Below are 25,371 nucleotides of genomic sequence, written 5' to 3'. Positions count from 1 at the left end.
ACCTTCAACTTGGAGAAACTACTTCATATTTTTTTTACAGTGTATCAAAGGGAAAAGGTATTGTGAAAAGTGTACAATCAATATTTTGAGATGGCTCAGTTGAAGCAAAAATCTTCCTTTTCTTTTTACGAACATTCATTATACATCAGACATTTCAACCCCCTGAGGCATTGTGGTGATACATTATACAGATGGACGTCATGGTTTCTGTTAGTCAGTTTCTTCTATTTTCTTCCAGGGAAAATGTATGGCTGTAATTTTTCACATGCAGAACACGCATACTGTTTATTGACAGCGCACACACATGAAAAAGTAGGAGAGTAGGAGATCTTATACTCATGCATATTCCTACAACCTCTTAGAGGAAGGGTGTTATTCACTGGGACACTGAAAGGCATGAATAAATACGGCTATGGGTGAGTGGGTCCGAGGCCAGAGAGACCGCTAAATACAGCCGACTGTTTGACATCTCTCTCACTTTGGTCACGGTGCTACATGGGGTCAGGCAGCGTGACACATTTTGGTGCGAGGCATATTGTAGTCTGCGTTTTATTGTATTATTGCATCTTAACCTTCGATACTTTGAAAAATGTAATATTTCACCGTCATCGTCCTGCTGTTTGCAGGAATGATATGAATCTGTAAGTTTAAGTTGAAAGGCAAGGGTGCGAATTGGATTGCTGACAAAGGCAACTTTTTTTAAAGAGGGTATGGGTGCATTGTCACTTTTTCAGGCTGTATCTGACGATTTCTCTCTAAAAAAGGTATTTTTACACCCTTTAAACAGCTTCCCATGAAACACAAAGTGGGTGGCACTCAGGCATGAAGGAGGTGCGCATGCACAGAATACATACACATGTGTATAGAGGAACACATAACCACACATGCTTACTCAAGTTTCCTCATTTACACAGTCCTTGTGTGGGTGCAGAACAAAGTAATGGTCCCTTTTTTTGCAAATTGTGTGGTTTTAAGTTCATGGTTCAATGTCTCTGGGAATGTCATTTGCCAGAACATTTTACAACCATCGACCTCATAAGCCCCAGAGACTGAGAGGAAGAACTCATCTTGGTATTAAAGCTATAAATAATATCATTGGATTTTCTCATATTTTCTCATATTTTTTCAGACCTTTAGGCTGCTTGCTCAGCCTGTTGCTGCGAAGGACAATTTTCTGGCTGTGACAGGTGTTAGAGGATTGTTGCGTACCCTTTAGCAGTCTAGAAGAAGCTCTCTGGACATGGAATGCAGACCATGCTGTGAGTGAGACATTGGCTCCTGATCCGATCGGTCATCTTATCTGGTAGAGCATAGAGTATGTTGCACTAACATTTGCAGACGAGCAGCCTCGCAGCACAGAGCACAGAGCCACATAACTGAGCAGGCAGTTTAAGGTCAGCCACCAGCGGGTTTCTAGCTTTGTAGCATAGAACATAAAACGACATTATTTAAGACTACATGTACGCTTAAAGGAATACTTAGGCCATCCCAATTTGTCCCGGTTTGGTCCAGGTTTCAGACTGGGTGTCCCAAGTCCTGAAAAATATCTGAAAATCGCAAAGAAAATCCTGTTTTCAACAGTCACTACCAAATTGTCCGGGTTATCACCATAGTTAAAATAATAATGGTATTGCCATTATTTTAACTGTGGTGAAAACCGTGACAATGCAATGTATACATAAACGTTTAACATGTTCTTTCCCAATCATCATAACCCAACCCAATATGAAAACATAAATAATTTACCATGCTTCTGAATTCAACACTGATTTGGCTGTATGTGTGTCAATTAATCAATGTGTAGTTGTCAAGGCTGTTGCTATGACGTTAATAGCAATGTCAGTATAATGATGGTTAGCTGTCATGCCAAAGCGAAGTCATTCTTTTCTAAAGAGGTCCAGACCAGACTTCTTTCTTTACCCAGCAAAGGAAATGTTGCATTCTGCACACGGTGCAAGACATTGTCAGCCGACATGGTGGAAATGCCAGTTAGAAATATGAATTAGCATACCTATGGTGCGCGCATTAGGGCATGCATGTGCAAAAAATGGTCACCCTAACATATTACATTTATAATAGAGAGTAATATCTACACTACACGACTTTCAAAGTCATCAGACAGCTGAACTGTTCACACTACACAACTTGCTGTCTTGGAGTCATTGAAATTTTCACACTACATGACTGACCAGCGAGACGTAGTCACACAGTACAAGATCTTTCTCCAGAAGGAAACCCTGCTGAAGTTTTTCATTGATTTTCTCAGGAAAACACGAGAAGTGACATGGACATGGTCATGCTTTTTGATGATGTCAGCAGCTGTGTTCACTTAACAGCCTTTATCAATACGCCTTCACTATTTCCCCTTGTAGATCGCTCGGACATGTGTTATGTTCATTCATGCAAACATTGCACCTGAGGTGCATATTCTTTTTATCTAAAATAACACATAAACTACTCATGATTGAGATAATGAGTGTTCAACAATTGTAGTTACTTTGCATTTCTAGCGTCTGCAGCTACAACATAAAGAAAAAGTTAGCTTATGATATAATAAGATTGCTTTAAGTATTCACAATGTGAATTTCACCGGGGTGTATAGCATAAATATCACAAAATGCTACTTTGTGATCACAGATCCATTTTTGCAGTGAGACTGATGCCGTTGGTAATCAAGGCTTCGCTGTTTTAAGTGTTGGATGATGTATTCATGCAAACATTGAGATTATGAAAGCATTTGGAATATTAACATGCCTGCAAAATGGTAACCTGTCAAAACCTCTGACCCTTGAAGAGCTTTCAGCTTCTGTGACAGCTGAAAAACACCACAGTGATGTTTAACAAAGCACATTTCTCAAAAAGCTGTTGCAACAGAATTTATGTAATTTCAGCGCTTTTATGCTTGAAATGCAAACCTCCTCTCAATGACAATATTCCAACATAACCATGAAGTCCATTATAGCAGCTAAATTATACTTAACTACTGTAGTTCAAAGAGTTCAATAGCAAGACACCCAACCAACCCTCTTCTCAGCAGTCGGTTCTGGCTATGAGGGTGTCATGGATGGATCAGGGGTCTTTTGTATGATATCATTCCCATCACAGGACCAAGCTTCAACACCAGACAAGATTGCAGGGGATGTCTGTCACTCACAAGCTCTTCCCACCTGACCACTCTTCAATTTCCATAACAGGTATTCTCAAAAGACTGTCCTTTCAATAAGCTGCGCTTCAGAGAACGATTTATCCAAAATCACTGCACCTCTATTCTCTGTCAGCTCCATTGCTGTTGAGAAATGTGAACCTGGTATCTGACAAAAAGAGAAAGAAGAAAAACATATTTTTTTCAGTAATTCTTTTTGTAGTAAATATATTTTTACAGCATTGTGTTAATTTTTCACACACATTGAGGAGTAGAGTGAGCATATGCTTTAGTAATCTGGGTATTTTGTATAAATGTATGTAGTCCATACTTGGAGCCACTTGTCCTTTTAAAAGGACTTGGAACACCTGGGTACTCAACACCAGAATAGAGCAGACTGCTTGAGGATGAGGAAGCTCAGATTCAACAGATGGTGCAGCAATATCGACTCAAGGACTTCAACTTCAGTTCAGGTGGAAAACGTAAGGGGCTGGGTTTAATGTGACTACTTTTTCCCGTTTCCCTGGCTATTTGTGACATATTTGTGCTTTGATGTTTAGAGATTTGCTTCAGAGAGTCTCAGAATCCCTTTTTTTATGATGCTTTAGTCAGAAGACTAATGGCTTTAGCCTACAGGGTTCACAAGAGCAGCCAGCTGTGGGTGGTAAAACGGGAAGATCAATGGATTTCAACATTTACGCTGGTACTGTTAATTAAACCCCAATCCTGATGGAGATTTTGTTGGCACGGTCATAACAAGAGTTGTTTATGTCTTTGGTGAAGGGTCATTATACAAGCCCTAGTTGGAGATCTATCCCTTTTTAATTATCTCTCCATTTGTAAAGTCCTCGTCACAACCACTGCATCATGCTGTCAGCCACACTGTTGAACTCTGAGGATGGAGCAAGGTTGACTAAATTGTTATTGCAAGGTTGTAATATACTGAATGAAATCTTGTGTGAAGTTAAATAAAACAAAACACATCTCCTGAGTCAGTATACATTTAGGATGAACTGAAACTACCGAAAAAGCTACAGAGGAAATGTAGAGAAAATAAGCTTGAATAAACTTGAATTCCTGCAATTTTTTATTATTTAATGCAAAATCATAATAACCAGCCGTTTGAATTTCAATTTACATCATCCATCTTGTTTTATACTGTAAATTATTTGGCCACTGCATATTAATAAGACACAATTTCTTAATATTGCCAGTGCACAAAGGCTTTGCATGTCGTTTCAGTAGGCTGTGTGCACATGCTATGAGATCTGTGGTTAGATCTGCTGCTTCTGGAGCAGATCTATGTGTATTCCATCTGTCCTTAATGGACTAAATACTGCCAGAGCTTTTTTTTTCTGTGCGACAATTACTTTCTCCCTCTCTGCGTTGTGATAAAAAAAACAAAAAAAAACAGTTTAGCAAGTTTCATTTTTTTTGAAGTTGCACTTTATAGACTCTAATTGGAACTGGTCATTGCTTTTCAGGAATTCTTAATTGGATTTGATTTGGAGGCCTTGTCCCTAAAATCCAAATGTGCACTAATCTTGCAAAAATAAATTGAATCTTTGTCACATGAATGCCAATTAAATCTGTGTGATCCAAATTATAAATTAGCTTGGTAGTTGGGTTGAAATTAAAGCATTAATGTTGATTTCCCTTTAGATTTCTGAAGACAACAAAAGAGCATTTACCAGTCATGTTGATAGATGATGCTTGAGTAAAGCTAAAGGCTCCCCTGTCAGTGGCATGTATCGCTGTGTTGTGCCTCTGACTGAGTTCATTAAAATCATTTGAGCCTTAATTATCAAGACAAAAAATTACCGTTCGCTTCAACAGACAAAAGACATTGTTCAGTTTGATTGTGTTGCTTTTACCATCGCATTATGTATAATGATCAATAATAAATAAACAACATCAACTAAAACTAATTTATCTTTATATAGGCAATTTTTTCACTGAAGACATTTTGCCATGTCACAGCATTAAAAACACAGTTAGTTACTCGTATTGTGCATATTGTCTTGCTGGCATTGCTTTCTGGGAGACCTGAAGGGAACCGAGCCATTGTTAATTAACACTATCAGTTACAACTGGGCTTTCCCTGTTATAAGAAGTCAAAATGTTTACTTTGACACATTTTTCAGAGATTTGTCATTATGCTCTGGATGGATACAAGTTTATGTCTGAAGCCATTGATTGTGTTGGATTGAATGTGTGTTGATGAAAGGTGGCGATGGCAGAGGAAATATGCAACAAATAACTCAACTATTATCTAAAATGTTTTTTGTGTATAAAGTGATAAAGCCAGTTAAAAGTTCTAATATTTCACCTTAAGATACAATACAAGTTTGGAATTGTAACTACTATAATATATCCAAAAGTGATCATAACATTTTTTAATGGAGAGTAATTTGTTAAATACTAAAATAATCTGCGGTCGAAAATCACATTCTAGCCCAGACTCACACTTTAGTTAGGTATGTTTTTGTTGTCGCTAATGCAACTAAAATGATTACAGCATGTTGCATCATGCTATAACTTAACTAGATGTTTCAGTTTGAGATGTGATTTCATTTGCTGCCAATTGCCTCCATTCTCAAACTGTGACTTTATTATTTATGGCAGTTACAGGCCATCAGCTCTTCCAGATAGCTGTGTTTGTTTCCGCTACTGCAGGGATTCAATGTTTATTTCATATTTCTGTTGCAGTGGTGTTGTTCTGCCAACCCAACTAAATTAGAGTACATGTATATTTTAGGCAGCAGGGTCCCCTCGCTTGCTTTTGCTTTGAACAAAACACTTTTGCCTTGTTGTGCATTTGCAGCTCTCTGTAAGGTTGTACTACACTTTTCTTTTGAGGGCACAATGGTCACTATTGCTTGCCACTCTTCTGTCATGTCTTGTCTGGAATTACAAACAAGGTAGTAATAATAGCTAGCGTTTCCTTTTGTTCACCCCTCTCCCCTGGGGATAACAGTGTAACTGTGTAGCAATCTATGCCAGGACTCTATAATGTCTCTCTAACATGGTCTGTGTGGTGGCACTGCTTTTCTGCAGCGAAGATTGAGTTCAAGCCCTCGGACTACAAGCAAAGATTCGGGCCATCTCTTCATATTTTTCTCTGAAATGAGAAGTCTGTGTGATTGACAGGGTGTTAAAAGTAAATGGATCAAACAAGAGACGTCTGTTCAGAGTAAAGCAGCCAGCCCCTGTATTCATATTTCTACTGACAGCTAAAATATACCTACTCCTTGGGTTTCAACATGTTATCAATATTCAAGCTGCTATGGCAGCATTTCTCATCTGGTGTAGCTAAAGAATGTCAGGAGATTAAAGGTATTGTGAGCAGTATATTTATATTTATGCATCTTTGTGATTTTTAATTATTTATTATTGATTTGGATTAAGTTATTGATTAACAAAATAAGACAGTCCTTATGTACACCTCTGTGATTGGCAATTCATTTAGATGGAACCAAAATAAAAATACCTCTTCAATTGTTACCAGCCAATGTCACATCTGACATAAATACAACCTTGGCCAACTAGAAAGTAAAATATACAGGGCTTGCCTTGTGTTAAACCATAAATACAGTAGAAATCGACAATTACTTAAGCATGTGGCTGTGTATTGATTATGACATTACATTAATCAATACAGTATTTTTGAAAATGATGAATGTATGCTAATTAATTGACATAGGCCTTTTGATACATTATTTGTTGGTAGTATTTTTGAATTGCAGTGATCACAATTCTGAAATGGTATTAGTTTCAGAGTGTTAAACCAAATGTGTTTGAATTTTCAATGTAAATGGATGTATATTTGTAAAAGGCCAATATTAGAAAATAACAACTTTATACAAAAATAACATTAAATCCAGTAGGACTTGAAAAAGACCCCCTTCAATATGCATTGAAGCCCATACATGCTGAATGAGTTGCATTTACCAATATTCGACTTAGATACCACACAGCAGACCTCTGCAAATTTTAGCATATGAGACCTTATGTTTGACTTACAAAATCACAAAGTTATCCGGATAAATTAACCTGGTAATGTTTCAGAATCCAGATTACAGTCACAAAAAAACCCCATCAACATCATAAAGAATTGTGCACACCAGTACTTCACCCTTGGGAGACACTGGTGCTGTCACACCTCACAGCGAGATTTATCGGCAGCACTGTGAGAGGGTGTATGATTCCCTCACACCCCTCTCCTGACTCCGGGGGTCAGTGACAGTGACTTATGTTAGAGGAGACAGAAGTGTCATGGGGAAAATATGTGTGTCAGCTCACATCAGGTCTGTTCTGCTCCCATGGAACCCGATCATATTTGAAACGGTAAAAAATCCCTGACAGCGATGCTATGATACCTCCAAAACCCGCAGGGCAACTATAAATACATATATCTTAAGGTATGTAAAAAAAAAAAAATCCTGTATATTAAGCACGTTTTTTACCTATGAATTGATGATTTTTCATATAAAATACAGATGTGGACTGTGAAATATCAAAGACTTATACAAAGATGTCTGTTTTAACATGTCTAAGCAGTAATTACATATAACAAAGTACTGTGTAATTTCAAAAGCTATATCATTATACATTTTCATATTTTTCTCAGACATTTATCAATAGTTCTGACCTTAGAAGAATGAACAGTTTGTATAACTCTCATGGGTTCTTCCCATTCTTGCCCGGCACATAATAAAGTTTTAAACGAGTCTAATAGTGGAAAATTTTAACTAATTTTGCCTGTCACCATCAGTTTTTCTGATTTGTTTTAAAAGGAGAACCCTATACAATGAGTCTATAATATGTATTTGAAGATACACAATAAATTATATTGTACTGAGGCTAAAGCTGCATGTCCAACGGAAATAGTTTGCATTTTCAGCAGTTGATTGCCCTAATCCATGTGAAAGACACAGCTTTCACAGAAGAGACAGCTTGTTTTTTGTATTCCAATGTCAAGCCAAATTTTTGTACTGTAAGTAGGCTACATTTGATTGGAACCTGATAAAAAATTTGCTCCATGTCATGAACGTGACTTAAGACATAATCAATTTGCGATGGCATACAAAAAGGTGGAAATAAAAACTGCAGCCTTGTGATTCCAATGTGCCTTATATCGATCTCTCAGAATAATGATATCCAAATGTGCTATCTGCTGCTGTGGTTAACACTACCTGTGTGTATCAGGCCGTGACAGGGATATTATGCTGCATACAGTCATATCCAGTTTACCACTTTATATGCCCATTTACACATTTTTATTGTGTTTGTGCTCACCTTGTAGCATTGACCACTGCAGTAGAGCTCTACAGTGCATCTAAAATGTCTATATCTGCGTGGGTATTCCATTATTTCAAAAGCTGTTTCATTGTTATTGCACAGCATGATAACTTGTTTGTGCTGGCAAAGGAAAATGGTACGATACAAAGTTCGTAAAAAAACATGTTTCACATAAGGCGGGGGTAGGTTACCTTACCAACTTTGGCTCAATCTGCATTTTTTTTGTGGAAAATGCAAAGTTCCCTTTACATGAGTTTGGTCTGTTTTTACATGTTCATATTTACTTCCCATGAAGTAATCTTTCAATGTCAAAATTTTTCTTAAAACTTGTACAACGTGTAATACACACAACCTTTGAAAACCATCACTGTGCAGGAGAGCTACCCAGACACTATGGGCCAGAGATAAATCCTACTCATTTCCTGTGTTGACAGTCTGAGTCTGCTTCCTTGACTCGTTAAAATTAACGGTCCAGAACGTTATTTTCCCATCCAATATGCTGCCATCAATCATTCTGTATGCCCTCATCACTTTCAAAAATGATGTGTCCCTGTTTTCTACAAAAGCAAAGCAACGGCTTTAGTCACCAAGCAAAGGGGTGATGATGAAATGCACAAGTTTGAGGATAAAATGAGTGGGATGTAAAACTTCTAGATGACAAGTTTGAGTTTCTGTCCATACAGGGATGAAGATGTACTGCGATCAGTTCTGGGTAAGATATAATTCTTTAAGTCAAGTTCTGGATATGTGAAATGACTGCAGCTCAAAGCTTTTTGTGACTTACTAACTTACCCAGAAAATACCTAAATGCTGACCGCATAAATCTAATACTTGAAAAGAGCATGAGTTTCATTACTCATTTGTTATGTAAAGTGTCAAAGTATTAATAGTTTTGTTAATAGAAAACTCCAAAAGCTGCTCATATCTCAAAAAACAGGCATGAAACTCAAATGGAATTTATTCTGGTTTTAGGTAAATACAGCTGACACCAATACCTACGTAAATAAAATAAGCAGACCTAAGAAGCAAGTGAGAAATAATATCTGGAGATACATTTTTTTTCTTCAGGTGGGAAAACAAATAAGGCAAGGGAATTGTTTTTTGCAAGTGCTTGTGTTGTAATACTAATTTCTGGCCAAAGGAGGCTGAAATGTACCACTACCCCATGTTCTAAATAGACCTTAAAGCACTTACCTAACAGCAGATAAGTGATGATAAAAATATTTTTTAGCCAAAAGAAAGATATGACAGTAACGTGACATAGCTTGCAAACACACAATATTCAATATACTTTGTGTTTAGAGTGCATGGAGAATGTAAAACTCACCTGGAAGACAGCATGAATATTTTCGCCCATTTAGAACAGAGGGTATTTGTGCACCACAGCCTCCTGTGACTAAAATGAGTATTACAACAACAAACGCAAAATGATCCTGACTGAAAAATTGGCCTTTTTAATTTATTTTTTTACTATTGTTAAGTCATAAACACAAAAGAAAAACAATTTAGACCAGACTTAGAAAATGTACGAACAAAAAAAAAAATCTTACTAAAACAACAATAGCCTCTGGTTGATAGACAGAGAGGCAAGTACATCATAACTGTAAACTGTGACTACTCCTGCGTGAAGTATGGAGTCTCATTGCAGAGCGGGAAATTGCAGATACCAGGGAACAGATGTGAGTGACATCAAGGAGGATGGTATGGTAAGGGAGCATGTAAAGCGCATCCTCATTTCACTTCTAGACCGATGCTTTCTCACTCCCTGATCACAGAACAGCAAGGGCTGATGGGAGAGTGGATGGGAGGGGGAATGTGATTTGAGGGCATCAAGAAGCGGAACTGACAGAGACGGATTCACTGTGGCCGAAGCATGGAATTGCTTTTCCTTTCCCCTGGAACTGAGCTGGAAGTGCCTGCGGCTGCAAACAATCTCTAAGCAGCAGCTTTCACAAAGCCCAAGAGCCAGAACCATGATAGCTCAGAGGCAGGTGAGAAAACGCTGAACTATTTAGAACAAGGAAAAAAACAGGTGGTAAGGACTTTCAGGTCCTGAGAAACTGTTGCCTCACAGACAATCTTAATTTGAACGTGCTTTATCAAGTGAAAAGTGAGCAAGTGTAGGTGTGTATGCATATAAAGTATTATGCATGCGTTACTGTCTGAGTCTGTGTGCACACACATCACTGTTGTGGGTGTGTGAGAGCCACAGATGGTTTGAGTGTTAGCTGTTGTCAAGTCACGCAGCTAATTACGCAGGTGTTACAGAGCTCCAAGCTGGAAATTTAAGAAGACAGAGGAGTGTTTCACTCTTTCAGTTTACACCCTAGCCTGAGGGAATGTCCATGTGGATTTCAGTTGTGTTTAAATCAGACAGAAAGAAAGTCGTAATTCACAGCTATTTTTAGAGCAGTACACAGTCACTGCGATCAACATAATTATAAAGATAGTAAATCAACATCCCATCAATACACTCTACGCCCTAATGAGCCACAAGAGAGTGATGTTACAATGCAAAAACATCATTAGAACCTATGCATTAGTTGAAAAATACAGATTAATCTAATTTGAATTCAATGTGACAAATATCTTTTCTTAATGGTCCGAACACTTGAAGTTAACATTTGTTCTTAGGAGATCAGACGAGAGCCCCTGTTGTTTCACCCCTAATGGTGCATGTCTGTGAGGCGATGAGGCATTGTCAGGCTGAGAGCTTCGTCCTCACAGAAACCCCAATTCATATTCAACTTGATTTTTGTCACTCCACATTCGTACAATCTCATACATCCGGTCCCCAATGTTGTCAACACAATTTGACAAGGTAAAAGCAGGTTGGGGTAATGAATCAGTACATTTAAGCCCTGGCCGGTCCAAACCACTGAACACGTCAGAGACTTTCACCCTGTCAACTGACTGAAGCTGAACAGAGTTTGCCCACAGTGGGAGCTGTGGACAGGCATTTATTTGCAAGAAAGACAGAGCAACACACAGCGAGCATTATCCTGTGCGTCTATTGCCTAACACAATTCGATGTGCTTGTTGAGAGTGAACCACCTCATTTGTCTAGGAGCATTTGATCTGCATCTGAAGCAGCCCCATTGGTGAGGGCCATTACAGCCAGCTGACAAAAGCAGAATTTCAACTGAGACAGACTAGTAGTAAATAAATTCTCGAGACCTAAAGACATGTCATTTTCTTTTTGAGTTAATGTACTGTGCTTGGACAAGAAAAAAAATTGCTAACATCAAGGAGCGATGATAAGAGGATCACGTAACTAGCTATTCTTCCATTCATAATGCAAACATGCCTTTGGACATTCCTGGTAATTACGGTCAGTAGTTGCCACGATAGAGACACATGTCAAGCTCAATGCAATATGCAACACGGTTCAATGTTTTCCTATTTTTCTACTCATTCCAGCAGATTAACATCAAACACGCAGTTAGGAATGCCAAAGCGCATCACCAAACTAAGTCCTTAAAAAACAGTGCTTGAGCATAGAGTCAGAGTCCAGTTCTTGTTCACACCTAGGAGAGTGTGATTTTCCTTCTGTTTTTGTGAGTGAACTCTGATGTTTTCCCCTCTCTTTCTCTTCTCCAGCTCTCTTCAACCACTGTATGATCCAAGTTTTAAGTGACGCAGCAGCTCTTCAAACAATAGTAACAACACAAAAAAAGGTCTATTACACTGCCAATATGACTGATTTGTGCCATATTGCCAACACTAAGTTGGAGTGCTCTGCATTGCTGTTCTGTGGGTGCATAGCAGGCTGACTCTGACATTATGTAGTGAGAAGGTGGCCTCCACTGAGGATGCTGTTCTCTCTACCGTGAGTGACACAACAACATCAAAAACATGTATCCGCAAGGAATGTTGTGACCCCGTCGACCCGGTCACATGGCAGAGCAGACAGCTGACAAGAGGCAGCTGTCAGAAACTCCCACCTCCACCAGTCTTCTAACCTGATGCAGAACGGGTAGAATGCAGTGATAGAAAAGAAAAGGACAAAGGGGTTAAAGTTGATACAGTTTACAAATAGGGAAACAGTAACAGATGGTGGGACAGAAAGACAAGGACAGAAAGGGAAATTGCAAAAGCAGGAGTGAAATTGATAAAAGGCTTCGAAGAAAAAAAAAGCAAGCAAAGCAAGACAGTCAAACATAGGGAAACAGGAACATGAAACTAACCCTGAATTTTTGCAAGATGTATTCTTCCGGTATAGACGACCTGTGGAATGAAATATTAAGGAGTTCATATCTGCATGCGTGTAGATCCGAGGGCTGGGCCTACATGACATGACAGCATAATCCACAGTGCACATAGTAAATGGAAAAGCCATTGAGAGAGATGAAGAGAAATGGTTCTTTCCTCACTCTCATTATGTTTAAAGGTAGTGAAAGACCAGAACATGACACTGACAGTCGCTCTCTCTAGGCAAGAGACAAGACACTTAAACCCAGAGACCAATTTACTGTCTCGCTAACCTGCAGGGCGATGGGTAAATGTAACTCCAGTATGTCTCGCAGGTGTAATCAGAAGTAGTGAAAGGACAGCCCAGCTTGCCAAATTTCATTAAATGAGCAGATGCCAAATGGAAAATTAAATTAGATGAGCAGTTAATAAAAAAATGTCTCAGAGACAACGATGTGAAATCAAGTCATAGAAAATAGTCATAGCAATAGTTTGACATTTTGGGGCTTAGCTTAGCATCAACACTGGAAAAAGACAATTTCCTGAAGTCTCGTCATCACCATCAGATATCCAGATTACTCCCAGGAAAGAAATAGTCTACAACACCAACACTGCAACTTGTTGTTTTCACACTTCTATACGGATTAAACAAACCAGATATAAAATGTTAATTTGTGAACTTCAGAGGTGCTGGTTGGTGAATTGTGTTCACAGGCAACCTGAAGTACTATATTCATTTTCCTTTTGAGCAATGCTTGGTCTCCACCAACTCCTGAGGGAAATATCTGGTTCTTTAGCTGCTAAATGCTCCACTTTGTTCACCAGCGAGTCTCTGACTTTGTCTATGTGCCGTTTGGTGTTGGGCAGGAAGCAGTGTTGCTGTTGTTTTTTTCTAAAAACAGCTACGTGATGCTGGAATTGAGGTTGATGAAAGCATTGAGACTGAAACAAAACAGTACAGTTACAGGCCGATCCGTAGAGCTTTAGGGAATTGCAGGGAAGGGGGAAAATACTCTGTGGGTTTATTACAAGCAACCCCTTTCACATACTAAACATTTTCAAAGTACGCATGTAATCCAATCACAGCATAGAAGTATTCATTTTATACTGTTTTCCATGGTGCAGACACTGCACTTTATTATGTCTGATTGAGCTCTTTTTGACCAATATGTACCCTAACTTGATGAACAACATAAACAAAATTGCTGTAGAGTTACATATTTTTTTGCCATCTTAGAAAGGAGCAGCCCTCCCTCCACAGGTGCAATGCATATCAAATACAGTAATGTTCTAAATACACATAAAGAGAGTGATTGCAGTCATATAAGACTAATCACCACAAGCAAGCGGAGGCGCTTAATGAGATGAGGACATTGTAAATTAGACTATAATTGTGAAAGACAAAGTGTTGACAAACAGATGTGTTGTAGTACACATTTTCATTGAGGATGCAGAGAAGTGTTTTCTCAACTAGCAAAACATTACACAGCCATGGCGGAGGGAAGATAACTTGAAGCTACAGAGATGCATGAACCAGAATACACAGGGCTCCAGGGATGTCAGGGGAAGGACTGGGGTTACAGCATTCTGCACTCAGGGGTGTCTGGTGTAGGAGAGAGCTGACTGTTGTTCTCCCCGAGGTTAATGTAGTAATATCAGTTGCACAACTGTCCTCCCGTGGCTGCACCTATTTCAACAAATGCTGGAGGAGAAAAAGGAAAAAAGACAAACAGAATGAAGGAGATAAAGACTGGAGGGACGAGGGACAAGAGAGTTGGATGAAACAGAGACTTACACAGTAAAAAGCTGGTAAATAAACACTGTAAGGACGGAAAGTATTTGCTTTTTGGTTTTTAAATGCCTTGAAAGTTGATAGCAGGAGTCCTTGGTTTAAAAACAGAAACACAACTTGTGTAATCAGTTGACACAAATACAAATCAACTGTCGGCATGAACTTATCCACTGTCTCTGACATAGTAAGTGCTTACAGCTAAAAAATTCTACAATTTAGATTATTTACCATTTATTTAGACACTGGTAAAATACATGCAGCAGCTGCCATGTGCCTGAATCATTTTGAGAACTTTATCATTTTTAAAGCAATATATGGGAAAGATACCCATTATTGACAGTATATTCCGACTGTTTGTTCACTAGCTTTAACAGAAATCAAAAAGACTTCTGTTCTTGTTGAGGTGTTGTCAAGGATGACAATGAAGTATGATTGATGTTAGTCGCTGCTTGCAGCCCCATTTTTCTGCTCTAAATAAACCGAAGGATAAATCCAGTTGCTAAGCCAGTCCCTCAAAGGCCTGACCTTTTGATAAGCCCATATCTCAAATTTATGGCAGCTTGGAGAGGCTTTATTGCCACAACCCAGAAATGGTTCATGTTGACATAAGATCATTTACAAGCTAGAACCCTCAAGGCTCAACATCTTTATATGTGTAACCTACTAACAACGAGAGATTATCCTTGGGGCAAAATAACTTCAGCCTCTGCTTCACCTGAGATTGAAATGTTATCAAGATGGTGGTGGTTGACACAAATTTTCTCTCCAAACCTTTATATTTCCACACCATAACTTCGCAATCTCTATTCTTTGCTTTTCCCAGATGTCACAGCAGCAGTCTGCCCTGTTTTATTTTACTGTGGTCATTTGTTGCCAAACATTTTGTTTCCCTCCTCTGGCTTAATTCAACTGTTGAATTCAAGGCCACTAAATGATACAGGTCAAAGCATTCTAAGTTAAAGGTGGCTTGTGTCCGTGGGGGAAGCAAACTACTGTAGGGTTTTGTGACAGCAAAAGGTGAGCATGATAAAGAGGAAATGGACCGTTGAGTTGCTTGTGTGTCCTCTGATTCTGTTTATCTGTCTCCAGCTTCTTGTTTGCCTGAATGGTCCGTGCTTGAACCATCAGGAGCACCTTTTACTCCAAACGTTCATGTGAACCATGACTTTCACTGAACTGAGAGCACACTGCTGAGATAAGGGCTTCAGTCAGACCAACTGTGGCAATGGAACCAGTGAGGGAACATGGTGGACGGAGCCATCTGGCCGGCTCCTCTCTGTCCTCGCTCTGCTGAGCACAAAGCTGGAGCCACCTGTCTTGTCTGCTGCACTATCCGGCAAAAGTTGAGTACCACCAGGATGGTATGACAAGTGTATGGGTGTGTATGTGTTCACATTTCATCTTGTGCATTTAACAGGAAAAATGCAGAGACAGAGGAGAATAATTTCTCCTCAGAGAATATCAGTCTGTTTAAAAATCTGTATTGCCTCTTAGAAATCATATAATAGGCTACATTGATCCAGATTTTTCTCCCTGTTCCTAAAAGCCTCCAACACTATTTCCATGCCATGTTAAAGGATATGCTTCTCTTCTTTCTACTTATTGACTGAGGCTTAGGCAAGGTCACCCACAAAAGCTTTTGTGACAGTATTCTCCCAGAGAGTATTGGGTTTTATCTGCATCAAGCATTTGGCATGAAAGCAAAAAATGTTTAATATTAAGATACACCGCTGTGCTTTGAAACATAACATTCGGCCATTGCTAAAACCCTATAGGAGATTTACAGCCTGTATAATGCCTCTGTAGCTATTTGCAAACAAGTGAGCAGTTATTCCCAACCTGATGTTCTTGTATCCCAGCAGGTACTGCTGCAATTACTAGGGAGTATATGCATAGATTGTGGGGTAAGATTAAAAATCCTTGTGTTTGGTGAGAAAATAACCATCCAAACACACACCTTCCACCAACTGGATTTAAACACCTCAGATCCATTTATTGCAATTGCAAGTGCATGAAATCTTGTTGGTTCGCTAGCAGAGAGATAGCTAAAAAATAGTTTACGGGCTAGCTAAGAGAAGAAATAACATTTGAAATAACCGGCCACAAATTACGGAAAATATCAGTAATGATATATCAATATCAGTCAAAGCAATGCATAAATGGTCAAAGTCTTAAAGTAATGAATGACTGGTTGAAAAAGTTACATAATAGTAATGGATAAATGGTCTATATAATAAGCTAAACGTAGTGGATAAATGGACTTAAAATAATGGATAAACTGTTTAAATAATTAGTTAAATATAATTGATAAATGGTCTAAAAAAGGTTGGAAACCACAATTTTAGTGCACCTAGCCATAGCTTGCCCTCCTTCCTTACATCAGCTGAATTGTCGGCCCTCACTATCGTTTTACAGAAAAGTGTATCTAGTGTGAGATTCACCAGGGAGCCTATGAGGCTGACATCCATCGAGCCTGTCAGTAGAGGAGTATAAGACAGGAAGCCCAGAGAGAAAAAGACAAAACCTAGTTGGATCTTGGCCCTGTGATAAGTTACCTTGCACATGTCATTACACCATCAGAATTAAATGATAAGATTCCAATTACCGGTTAATTTAAACCACCGATCAAATTTGAGCAGGAAAGGATGATGGAGCCGGCCGCTAAGGATTTCATTTTGTAATAGGCCTACTTTACTGCAGGTAAAAAAGTAAATTGAGAAAATCTTGTAGATTAAAATTGGGTAGAGTAAATGGCCTGCCTCCATAAAAAAAGCTCATCTGTCATGTTATCTATAATGCATTTTTGCACTTTCTCACTGCCATGACAAATGAAAAAGCTCTTCTAAAGAACAATTGCATTCATCAAAACACTCCTTTACCACACTCAAAAGCTTGTCATCAAGGTTTATTCATTTCCATTGGTGAATCCGTAGCCTATTGCCTACATTGTCCTCAACCCAACAGTATAGGGGGTCTTGTCCATTAATTAATCTGACTTGTTCCTCTGCTAAACACTGGATCAGTTTGCAGGACTGCTGCATTATTCAACATAGCCGAGGGTGAGAGAGGAAGTCTGTGGTCTGGAGTCTCCTTACTCTGGGCAGAGCGACAAAGCCAGAGAGATGGAGAAGAGAAGGATGAGAGGGAGAAATGAAAGTAATGAAAGAGGAGTTGAGGATGGGTGCAGTTATATGCTGAGGGTTGGTGAAAAGGGGAAAGGGAAAAGAGGTGAGAGATTAAAAAGAGGGGAGATCAAATGGACGATCTGGTTCAAGGCGAGGGGAACTGCTAAAAGACCACATCCATATGAGAAACCGCAGGAGGGTCAGAGGCTTGTAGACAGGAATTGCATGTCTAACTCTCAGTTCTCTGCTTCTGCTGACAAACCAATTAAAAACCACAGACTTTTTTTTAAAGCTGTGTATGCTTTTTTTGACAGAATATCCGATGATAAGTTGACAACCACACATCTCTTTTTTCCCCTTGTTCTTTTATTGTAGATCGCTGATATTGTTCAGAACAAACCCCTCTCCCTAACCTCTAAATACATCCGTCTCCTCCATCTCTTTTGTTAAATACACACCTTCGCCCCACAAATAGAACGGGCGTGTCATGTGCTATCGCTTCATACATAAATACACAAGTGAAATCAACGGTAACCTCAGGACACTCGCCACGGCTCAGAGTCATAATAAAAAGCTTTGGAATGGCAAAAGTACAATGTGCTCACATATGTGGCTGCTGGAAAACACAGGGGTTGAAATATACGATGTGACCGGGATATTCTTAAATTAACTAAATGAAATACAAAGCACACAGTGGATTTAATACATGCTTTGACAGACCTGTTTTACTCAGAGCTCTGGAACGAATGCTCAGGGAGACTCAGTTCATACTCGGCTGTTTAAAGTTCTGGCAAAAAACCTCACAAAATAGTAATTTACAGCACATTCACCTTCATGGTTATGTAGTGGTTACTTACTGTACGTCTTTACTCTCGGTAAACATATAGTTTATTATTCACAAAGTATTCACATAACATAATATACATCTGTATGTACACATTCCTTTCACCCTCCAAAAAAGTGTCCAGGCACTTCCTCCAGTGATCATAGGTCGGCCCGCTGACTACACTATAGCTACCTCACTCTTCATCCTCATCAAAAACAAGCTGCTCTATCAGTGAACCTGTGGAAGCCTTGTGATGTTGTTATACTGTTGGATTCCTCGCATATTCGGGAGCTCCCACCTGTGTGAGCAACAAACTAGCAGCAGAGTTCGCCTAGCTGCCATTTGTCAGTTTGCGTGGGCTTCGAGGTGTCTCCTTGTTTATTAGGCAGGTCCTGGAGTGATACCTTTGCTGCCCTCCTTGAAAGCCTGCACTTTAAGGAGTTTCAGGAGATGTGGTGGAGTGTAATATATTTGAAAGGGCAATAATGGAGAGTAGAATATTTTCTTGCTTCTGGAACAAAATACAAAGATAATTTCTTTCAAGGTGATTTTAAGAGGCTGACTCCGATCAGTGGTCTCCAGCCATTGGCTGGTAGGTGACGAACAGTGGATTTTTTGTCCATCAGGTCAGTGATAACTCAACAGTAGGGTCTGTGGGTAGTTGTATCTTACTATACGTCCTTTTCAAAACAGCATTTTTATTTTAAGATACTAATAACCACCATTGTGAAAACACCAATCATCAGCGGTGACGCAAAGCAGCATTTATCCCCCTGCACAATGTTAATGCCCCTTTTTATTTATATATGTTTACTTTATTTATTTTACACCACTAGGAACAACAGCTAATATTCATGTCAAAATAGTTGAATGAACCCCCTACTGAAAGGGTTATGATAAAAACTTCAAACTGTTTTAGCTTGCTGAGACAGTTTACAGTACAACCAAATGCCTCAAACAACAAAGGATTAAAAGGAGTTACAGACTCAAACCGGTAACGCAGTACTGGTTTAGACACTTCACCACGGCATTAATGGAACATCATTTTTCACACCACCACTATGGCATGTCATTACATCTTTAACAGTTTCCCTGCTCCTTGATCTTTCCTGCTGGGTATAAAATACAAACAATCACTTTGGAGCATGAACATTAGCAAATGCAGTACATACTGTATGTTTGTAGGCATATATCAAGATGATTGAGTAAAGTAAATAGAGGATTCAAGTCAGTCAATGGGATTGGCACTGTGACAGTAATGAGACAGGAATCTTTAGTGGTGGCACCAGGCCCAGTGCTGTGGTCCTTGGAAATGTCCACCTATAGCACACATGGTAATCCAGCACAAACATTATGGCAAAATACAACACATCGCACTACTGTACAGTTTCTGCATCAATACTGTTGAGGACTGGGCTGGTCTTTCCTAATGCTGCAAATCTCTTGTTGCTGTATATACACCAGTATGACAACCTTCTTGATATATTCAGCGATTTGAATAATTCCGTCCTATCATCAGAGAATAAGGCAGTTTATGGTATGTTAGAGAAATCATGCCACAACCACAGTGGACTGTTGTTGTATGTAGCTCTTGAGAGAGAAGAAAATGCTTCCAGGTTTATATAATTCTGGTTTTACTTGGGAATTTCATCAACCCTCCTTGCTTTTTGAATGAAACGGTGAAACACAGCCATGGTGAACTTTCTTCAGAATAAACAGGTCCATTTTGTAGCTCCGAATATTGTTTTGCTGTTACAGAAACCCTTAGCACAAAAGAGCTTTAGTCCGGAGGCAAAGAGGACCAAGAAAAGCACAAAAATATCAAAAGAGATAAACATCACCAACAAGGATGAAATCACAGCTGTACATTAAAGGTTAAAAGTAAGAACCTTGATCAAGTTTTTTTTTTCTCCTCTCCTTCCTTTCCAGTCCTTTCAAGTCCATAGGTCCAAACATTAAAGTAGAGGGGTCACTGGGTGGCCTTAAAACGAATCTCCAGCAGATGGGATACTGCCGCTGTGGTAAACCTTTGGTTGCTATCTTCCTTCAAAGCAGTCCAAGTACTCCAGTACAAGGTCATAGCAGAACCGATACTGGTCCTGAGAAAAAAATCAAGAAAAAGTGAAAAAGTGAAAACACCACTTGAAAATGCATATTTTTATTTATTTACGGACTCTCTTACCAGAGACTCAATCATGTTGGGTTTGCAGTTGCGTAGAGTTTTGACAGCATAGAAGATGTCCACCATGTTCTGGTACTGGATCATCTCTAGAAGAATGTTGCAGGCACAGAGGGTCCCACTGCGACCACCACCGTTACTGCAGAGGGGGAGATGTATTTTTTTTAACATCTTAGATAGATGCCTTATATTTTTCATTTCAATAAAAAATTGTTTTTTATCTCTTAACGCTGTATTTTAGACATGCACGCAGTGTTGCTCTGGGATGGCAATGTCGACTGTTTGGACAACCCCTTTGGTCCAGTATGTGATATTTATATGAAATATTTCAACAATTATTCAATGGATTGACATAAAAATTGGACAGACATTAATGTTTCCCAGATAATGAATCCTAATGACTTCGGTGACCCCTTGACAATTCTGCTAGTGCCACCATGAGGTTGATTTTGCTGTTTTTTAAATAATATGTCTCAACAACTGTCAACAACTTGTGAATACTTTGGTCATCCCTGACCAGCAAGTTAGCTTTGCCGTTATGAGCATGTTAGCAGGCTGATGTTAGCATTTTACTAAAGCACCACTCAGCCTAAAAACAGCCTCATAGAGCCGTAGACAGGCATTCTCATTTGAATGAGCCTGACGCAGTTATTGTAATTGTTGCTACCATGGTTACAGTCATTATTTATGGTCAGGTATATAACAAACCCGGGCACTGAACAATAAGTAAAGAACCTGAAGCACCCTCTCGAGTAGGCTGCCACATGGTAGTAGACTTGTCTTATTAGATGTTTTATAAATGTGAATTGTGCACAATAAAATACCCTGTCTAAAATGTGCCATTTTGATAAGTTTGCTATGCTTTGCATTCCATAAGACGCAGTTTAGATTCAGACCTTGACTGTCAGTTTGATGCCATCCCGACCCTATCATATTGCCTGAACAGCAGAGTATGTAGATGTACTGCATATGTACAGCAAATTTCAATACAAATATATCTCCGTCTCCAGTCGCAGCCACCTAATATGTTAAAGTGGATTCTGCAAGACAATAATGCAGTATAAGCACTCCAGAGTATGTGTAATCTGATAACCCTGTTTTTGTGTTCATGCTACCTCATGAAACATTTGATACAGTTCATACTGCATACACACACAATAGCTTGATACAAAAATAGCGACATGAGAAGAGCTGTACAAAGGAAAAAACTGAGAAATAACAGCAGTGTGGCATTTCCTCTGAGATATTGTCTTTGTCATCATAAATGAAAGGCAATATCAATAAACTAGTGGAGGACAATCCACTTCCTCTCTCCGGAGACAAATCCAGAGAAGGTGGGCAAGGAATCCTCTGCAGCGTATACAAGCAATATTAAGGTAATCAATCGTCGTCAGTGCTTTGGCAGTCCTGAATTTACTGTAGTGAGAACCATCGCATTCTGTATTAAGGCATAATTGATTTGATCTCCATAATCTCTTTCCTGGTTGTCGTGGGTAACACTGTGTGACAGCGCTGAGTGATGTGGTTTTGGATGGGGGTGGTGGGGATGAACGTGTGATGGGTTGGCAATGAGCTGGACGGCCCATTCACATTCATCAGCGGGTGTGCGCTCCGGGGGCTTAGGACAACAGAGGGGAGCACAACACCCCACACTGCAATACACCACGGCACAGTACATTACAACACAATTTGATTTTCTACATTATGAAAATACAACCATGAAAATGACTTTGCACTGCATCTCATTGCACTGAAACCACACAGAACACCACAGAGACAGGACACGAGACAGTCACTGTCTCATCAAACAGATCTGGTCATGATTTACCACGTTTTAACACTTTTTGTGATACTCTCCTCCGAGAACAAGATTTTGCACTTTTAAATGTCACTTTTCAACAGCAGTAATTCCATGTCTGAGACCTTTTCAGAGAGAGAGGCTGAACGTATTTCTGCCAGTACATGATGCGTGTGGCTGACAGATTACTCACAGGCAGTGGACAACAGTGCGTCCTTCTCCACACTCCCTCTGCCACTTGTGCACTTGAGCCAGCAGGTTGAGGAAAGCCTTCTTAGAGTCTGGAACATCTCGATACGCTGACCAGCGCAGGAACTGGAACTGACACACCACCAGCTGGCCCTCTTGGAGCTTGAAATGCAACAGAAAAACATTTAACACATGGAATATGAGTGTAGTCGTACTGTCTGGCTGTGCTTCCTATTTTGTTTGTGTTATATTACACTTTCTGGTTGTTTCAGTATTTCTGTGTGTGCCAGTTAACACCCGTGTTTGAGTGCTCCCCAGGCTGCGTTCTGGTACTCTCAGCTGTGCTCACTCAGCAGACTGAATATGAGATATATGGGTCTGCAGGTGTAAGCGGGGCCCACGCTGTGTTGGAGAGAGGTCCCTGTTTGTTCATAACCTTGTCCTATAGAATCTAACCTAGTGCTTAAGGACCAGTGGAGAACTGTAAATCATGCAAATTGGGCTGGCAAAGACACAAATGATGCATGAAGGATTTGCCTTAGCAGACTTGGGATTTACACTATGTACTTTTTTTGTATTACTTTCATACCCACACATACATATGCATATGCATTTCACTTCCACTGACTTTTACTCCCTACCCTATATCATTGTCAAACATACGAAGAATACTCACTAATGCACTGAGAGAGGGCAGTGAGAGGGAGCGGTGTGTTATTTCTGTGTGATTTGATTTCTACCATGCTGTGTTAAGTTGCCCTCTCCTTTACAGTGCGGTGCACTGAGTAGAAGAAAGGTGCCATGGGTAGAGGGGAATGACAAGGGCAGTCGAGAGAGGAGGTGAGGATGCCAATCAAGAAAGGAAGTTCCGGGAAAGGCAAGACGCACTGCTTCTAATGGCAGCGAGGAAACGCCTTGCATACAGATTTCTTCAATAATTGGTTGACAGTGATCCTGAACAGTATTCATGAGCTTATGCAAATATGCAGGCTTAAACCATACCTGCATATACACAGGCACACACACACAGACACACACACACAACGCAGTGACATGTCAGAAGCCAAAATGACTGATTCATACATATGCACATATCTCGAGCATTAAAGTTGAAAAAAGACCACAGTGACATCCCCTGTGCTCCCACCACTACGACAGAGCTATCAGTGCTTTTATTTAGCCTCTTTCATAAGGTCTTCCTAATTCTATACATGCCAGATAACTACAACACATGTGTGACATTGTTTGTGAACAAATCAAATATCAAGTATTTGTTGCAGCTTAAAAAGAATATCCTGAAAATATGCCGTGCATTTGATGATGGCAGTTCCCTCTTTAGTATGCCTATCTGCACCTAAGAGAGGGAAGAAGCCTATCTAGGTAATGACAAGAAGCAATTGAAAAAGGGAGAGACTGACCTTTATTGCATTCATGTCAATGTGCTTTTCTTGCATGTTTGTCCATGCAAAGTTCTTATATGTATTACTCTAATGGGAACATCTTATGGAAACACTGGTTCAATTTTCTGGACTGCTGAATACCAAAACAATATCCTTTGTAGAATGTATAATACAGTCTATGAATGAGAATTTTTTTTTAATGATGTGCCATTGTGCTCAGTACAAATCTCCAGGCTATATTTTAGCGTGTATTTATTTGAAGCATACACTTGAGAAGTGACGTGTATATGCAAAATATATAGACATAGCAATAGCAAGTTAACTATGCAGAGGCACACCGTGAACTCTAGCATCTAGTGAAGCATTCAGCCTTTAAGTTTGCGCCAATACAAGAAGTTATATAGAAATTCATCATCTGAAGGTTTCCGGTACACGGTAATTTTACAGCCGGGTCTATAGTACTTTGACTTTGAGGACTTGTGTCAGGTGGCTTTTATATGCACATTACGGCTGGCAGCTCTCAATGTTCTGTAGGTAAAATGTCACACCTGAATTACCAGTGAGGACCACAGCTAATGCATTTCTAATGAGGTTCAAGTTATCATTTTGTGAAATACCACTGAGTGGAACAACATGTCCTGTGCAGGCTCTTTCAGAACTGCAATGACTCACCCTCGTGACATTCTTGACCCGAAACAGACGAGTAATGACATCCTCATCTGCTGACATGGACAGAAACTCCACTTCCATGGGCCCGTACTGTTGTAAACCAGGCTCTGGCCAGTACTGAACACAAGGCTACAGGTGGGGGTGGGGGTGGGGGGGGGGAAATTAGGAGAGAGAGACAGAGAGAGGGGGGTCAGTCATTAACTGTAGCACATGCAGTACTCACGCATTCTTTAGTAGTTGTGGCAAAAAAAAAAGAATGCATTTGCTCTCAAAACCTTGGATTATCTAAGAGATGAGGCTCAGATAATAAAAATCTAAAATCAAGTATGTGTGTGAACTGGTGTGCATATATGCATCAGGAAGTCTACATGAATGCACTTGTACACAAAATATATAACACAGTTTAAGAGTCATGCAGATACACAAGTATAATAACTGCGAGGACAAATGTGATGATGTGTGTGATATGGTACCATAGTGGTGTTAATAGAGGAGAAGCAGTGCAGGGAGGGAGGGGTGTAATGTGCTTTGAGATATTGCAACAAGAGGGAGACAGAGTACTCCAGTGCCACGAATGAACTCTATGACAGAGTATATAGAAAGATCTTGAAATGAACAACTCAAAAAGGTGATAACTCAATTTTCAGGCAAAACCCGAAAGGAACTGCATTGCACTGGAAGAAAACAGATGAAAAACATTTAACGGGGACTGGATTGAAGTGGGACTGAACAGTACCTACCCTTTTCTTTCTTTTCTTT

At 39.6% G+C, this 25,371-nt stretch overlaps 1 protein-coding gene across 1 annotated transcript in view; it reads right to left on the bottom strand.

Moving 5' to 3' along the window:
* Positions 1-19,480: 19,480 nt before the first annotated feature.
* Positions 19,481-25,371, bottom strand: part of ptprub (protein tyrosine phosphatase receptor type Ub) — a 147,625-nt gene continuing 141,734 nt past the window's right edge. Inside the window, exons 26-29 of the mRNA XM_054622258.1 lie at positions 24,616-24,741; positions 22,548-22,705; positions 20,560-20,695; positions 19,481-20,476 (exon numbers count right to left, since the gene is read on the bottom strand). Of these exons, the coding sequence (XP_054478233.1) occupies positions 20,414-20,476; positions 20,560-20,695; positions 22,548-22,705; positions 24,616-24,741 (483 nt within the window). The 3' untranslated portion in view covers positions 19,481-20,413. The remainder of the gene's footprint in view (positions 20,477-20,559; positions 20,696-22,547; positions 22,706-24,615; positions 24,742-25,371) is intronic.

This window comes from Anoplopoma fimbria, chromosome 20 (assembly GCF_027596085.1).
Source record: "Anoplopoma fimbria isolate UVic2021 breed Golden Eagle Sablefish chromosome 20, Afim_UVic_2022, whole genome shotgun sequence".
Lineage (NCBI taxonomy): Eukaryota > Metazoa > Chordata > Actinopteri > Perciformes > Anoplopomatidae > Anoplopoma > Anoplopoma fimbria.
The sequence above is the reverse complement of the archived record's forward strand: the minus strand, read 5'-3'. Positions and strand labels throughout refer to the sequence as shown.